The sequence below is a fragment of the Suricata suricatta genome, chromosome 4 (genome assembly GCF_006229205.1).
Source record: "Suricata suricatta isolate VVHF042 chromosome 4, meerkat_22Aug2017_6uvM2_HiC, whole genome shotgun sequence".
In the NCBI taxonomy this organism is placed as follows: domain Eukaryota; kingdom Metazoa; phylum Chordata; class Mammalia; order Carnivora; family Herpestidae; genus Suricata; species Suricata suricatta.
The window spans coordinates 140,658,429-140,661,909 of NC_043703.1; the positions used below are offsets into that span (position 1 = coordinate 140,658,429).

At 48.4% G+C, this 3,481-nt stretch overlaps 1 protein-coding gene across 1 annotated transcript in view; it reads left to right on the forward strand.

Annotated features, from left to right (window-relative positions):
• Nucleotides 1-3,481, forward strand: part of LOC115290731 (xanthine dehydrogenase/oxidase-like) — a 55,753-nt gene that overhangs the window by 47,242 nt on the left and 5,030 nt on the right. The window contains exons 20-22 of the mRNA XM_029938556.1: nt 90-164; nt 1,631-1,683; nt 3,321-3,457. Of these exons, the coding sequence (XP_029794416.1) occupies nt 90-164; nt 1,631-1,683; nt 3,321-3,457 (265 nt within the window). The remainder of the gene's footprint in view (nt 1-89; nt 165-1,630; nt 1,684-3,320; nt 3,458-3,481) is intronic.

The following is a 3,481-nucleotide window of genomic DNA, read 5'->3' on the forward strand; positions in this document are numbered from 1 at the left end:
GAGGTGGCCTTGCTGAGGCCCTTGGGGTTTTGTCTGGGCCAGGAAATACAGAACATTGATATGTCTGGTGTGTGGGGGTGTGTTCACAGGAAGCTTGTCAGACCATCCTGAAAAGACTGGAGCCCTTCAAGAAGAAGAATCCTAGTGGCTCCTGGGAAGACTGGGTAAGTCTGAGCTGATCCAAGTTGCTTTTGAAGAGAGGAGAAATCAAAGGCAGGCTCTCTGTCCCTGCCACAGGGACATGATCCAGTCATGCAGGCAGAGTAGCTGAGGGGTCTGTGTGGTTTCACAGGACAAGTACATGCTCCCCCTTGCTGGGCCCCTTTCTCTATGGTTTTCATAGTGGAGGGAAGGCACTTGATGAAAACTTCTGAGCCAGGATCTTGACGACCTCATGGAGACTGGGGGTTTGGCTGTCCTGAGCCTGAGAAGGTAGGGGGACCGCTGACTGTGCCTGACTTGGGCCTGGTCCATAGCCCACTTGTCCTCAGACTTGAGGAGCCTGGGTTTCTTGACAACTGCTCTCAGAGGGCTGCTCAGCAGCACCTCCTCTGACTCAGCTCTGGATTCTGGGTCAATTGCGGCTCCATCTGTGAAGGAGCTGGAAAAAAGACATTACCCAAGAGTTTCTATCTTTCTGAGGATTTATAAGTGGCCGGCAAGCACTCATCACAAGGATGAGCCCAGTTCTCTGGTTTCTGGTTTGGAGGGCTGTGTGTTGGGAACCCTCAGCGGGAAGCCGCAAGGGTGTCTCTCTTGGTTGGGGGACCTTCGTCTCTTCCAACAAGCAGACATCTCCGTGGCAGCCCTGCTTTACCATCTCCCAGAGTGGGGTGGGAAAAGTGAGCACAGTGGAAACATGTACAATGAGTCCACACATGACCCAGCTCAGATTGTACGAGTCTCCCTCTATAGTCTGAAAGAAAATAAGCTATTTCTCTTAGACCCACTGTGCCTCACGTGACCTCTACTTCCCTTCCCACACTCAAAGATACCTCACACGGACACACCACATGAGTGTAGGTTGATTTTGGTAGTTTGGATTTTAGCATGGAGACATGGAGGGGCAAACCTGAGCTGGTCATTGAGGGAAGAGAAGAAAAGGATTGGGACAGCTACAATGCAGGAACCACACAAATGGAGGTGTAGAGGTGTGCAGGCATGGAAGGGCTGGGAGAGAATTGACACTTGAATTTGGCTGGCATGGCAATGATGTGTATACAGCATAAAGCCAGAGAGAGGATTGGGGTCCTTAATGTCAAGCATTTACTCTATGGACAATGGGGAATCAGTGAAAGTTCTAGAGTAGGAGAGTGATGTGGGCAGTATGGTATGTTAAGATGCACAATGCGGTTGGGTTGGGCTACCTGGCAGGATGGGGAGGCTACTTGATGGGAGGAGGCCAGCTAGGAGGCTATTATAGCGCCCCAGGCTTCCAATGGTGGGGACCTAGTGCAGGGGAGGGCACAGTGCAGTCACGCAGTGCAGTGAGAATGTGAGGCAAGGTATGGAAGTGAGGGCCATGGGGTACAAATAGTTGGTCAGCTTCCAGAGGAGGGGGGTGAACTCATGGGTCAGGGATCCTGGCAACCATGCTGAGCCCTTCCTGTTGTCTATTTCCTCTCCTCAGGTCATGGCTGCCTACCTGGACGCAGTGAGCTTGTCTGCTACTGGGTTTTATAAGTAAGGACAGTGCCGCACTCACCCACCTCACCAGTTGTGGTCATCCTAACCTCTGCAGTCCCACCAAGACTGTTACCTCTTCGGTGGTCTCTGCTCATTTCAATTTAAAGATGCTCTAAAATACATGGCATCGCCAAACTATGTGCCAACAAGGCAAAAGCATGATCTGCCATTAACTAAAGACCTGTGTTCTAATTCTGGTCTTAAAGCATGCCATTCCATTAGGAGAAATGAGGGATTCTCTCTGAGCCCATGTCCTCATTTATGACAGGGTAGGACCATCCCTCCCTCAGTATTCCCCTAGACCCTGAACTGTCTGCTGTGTTGAGTTGCCCTTGTGTGTTGCTCTGCCAAATGTGTTGGATTTCTTTATGGAGGGTTTCCTTCAAAGGAAGAGAGGAGGATTTAGAACCTGGGGTCTCCTTACCAAGTGCAGAGCTCAACAGAACTTAACGTGAGATTTGGAAAAGAGCCCATACCTTCTGCGACTTTGAAATCCAGTAGCAGCACAAAGTTCTAGAGACCCAGCTCAGCTGATTTAGAGGCTGTAAAAGGTGCGATCCAATTTACCATCCACCATAATGTTCTAGCTTTCTCTGGAAAATTTAATTAGGACCTTTTCTTTCATAGATCATGTGTTTGGAAAAATCGTTCAGTATGCATTTTAGACAAAGTCAGGTTTTGCTAGTGCTCCCTGGGTTTTCTGATATTTGACCCTGCACAAACAGAGGCGAGAGCAGATTTTCTCAGAAGTTCTTATTTCATCGTCAGAGTTGGTAAGACTGGGTTGGATACAGGAACACCCAAGTGAACATGGTGACATCAGAGGTCAAAGGAGGTGATGTGTTCTCCTGGGAGAAGCCTTTTCCCTCAGCTCTGAGTTGGGTTTGTTTTCAAGAAGATTCCAATCCCCTCAGCTCAAGTTATTGCTGTGTCATGCATAGAAAAACAAAGGTGTGGAATATATGAACTCCAGTAGGAGAATGTGTGCCCACACATGTTTGGCTTGGGTGAACTTGGAATTGCATAAGATACTCAGGATTAAAGAAGAAAAACAAGTAGAAGAGAGCATTTGCTTCTATTAATAGCACTTTCCTCACATCATTTGTTGAAACTGAGAAGGGGCCAGCAGCCAAGGAGAGATGCAGGCAAGTGGCTAAAGGTAGATCCAGGCTGACATGAGGTGCTGACCTTAACTCTCACCTGGAGAAAGGGGAGCAGCCCAGGACGCAGCACAGGCAGGGTCTTTGGTTTTGAGACCTTGAATTCTCATCCAGCAGATCCTCTGGGGTCTGTCTTTCATGTCCACCGTGAACTTGGGCAAATGCGTCACCTGCTTCTCCCATGAAGAGGCTGGCACACCGATGCTATACACCACTCGGCTGTGCAGAATGGCTCACATAAGGGCCATTGGCAGAACTGAGCAGACATGAGGGAAAATACTGTGGAATATCTGGATTTCAAGAAGAAGTCCAAAATATTAAAACACGTGGACTCTTTTGAATGGCATCTGAATGAAAAAATAAAACCTTTGGCATCTTAGGATTTTGTGGGACAAGCCATGTGTGTGTGTGTGTGTGTGTGGGGGGGCATGTTCATCTTAATACATGTGCAGTGTTTTCTGTCTTCTTCCCCAGAACACCCAACCTTGGCTACAGCTTTGAGACGAACTCGGGGAATGCCTTCCACTACTTCAGCTATGGGGTGGCTTGTTCCGAAGTGGAAATTGACTGCTTAACGGGGGATCATAAAGTAAGAAGTGTGCAAAATCTTAGTACTAAGTTAGGAGAAAGAAGAG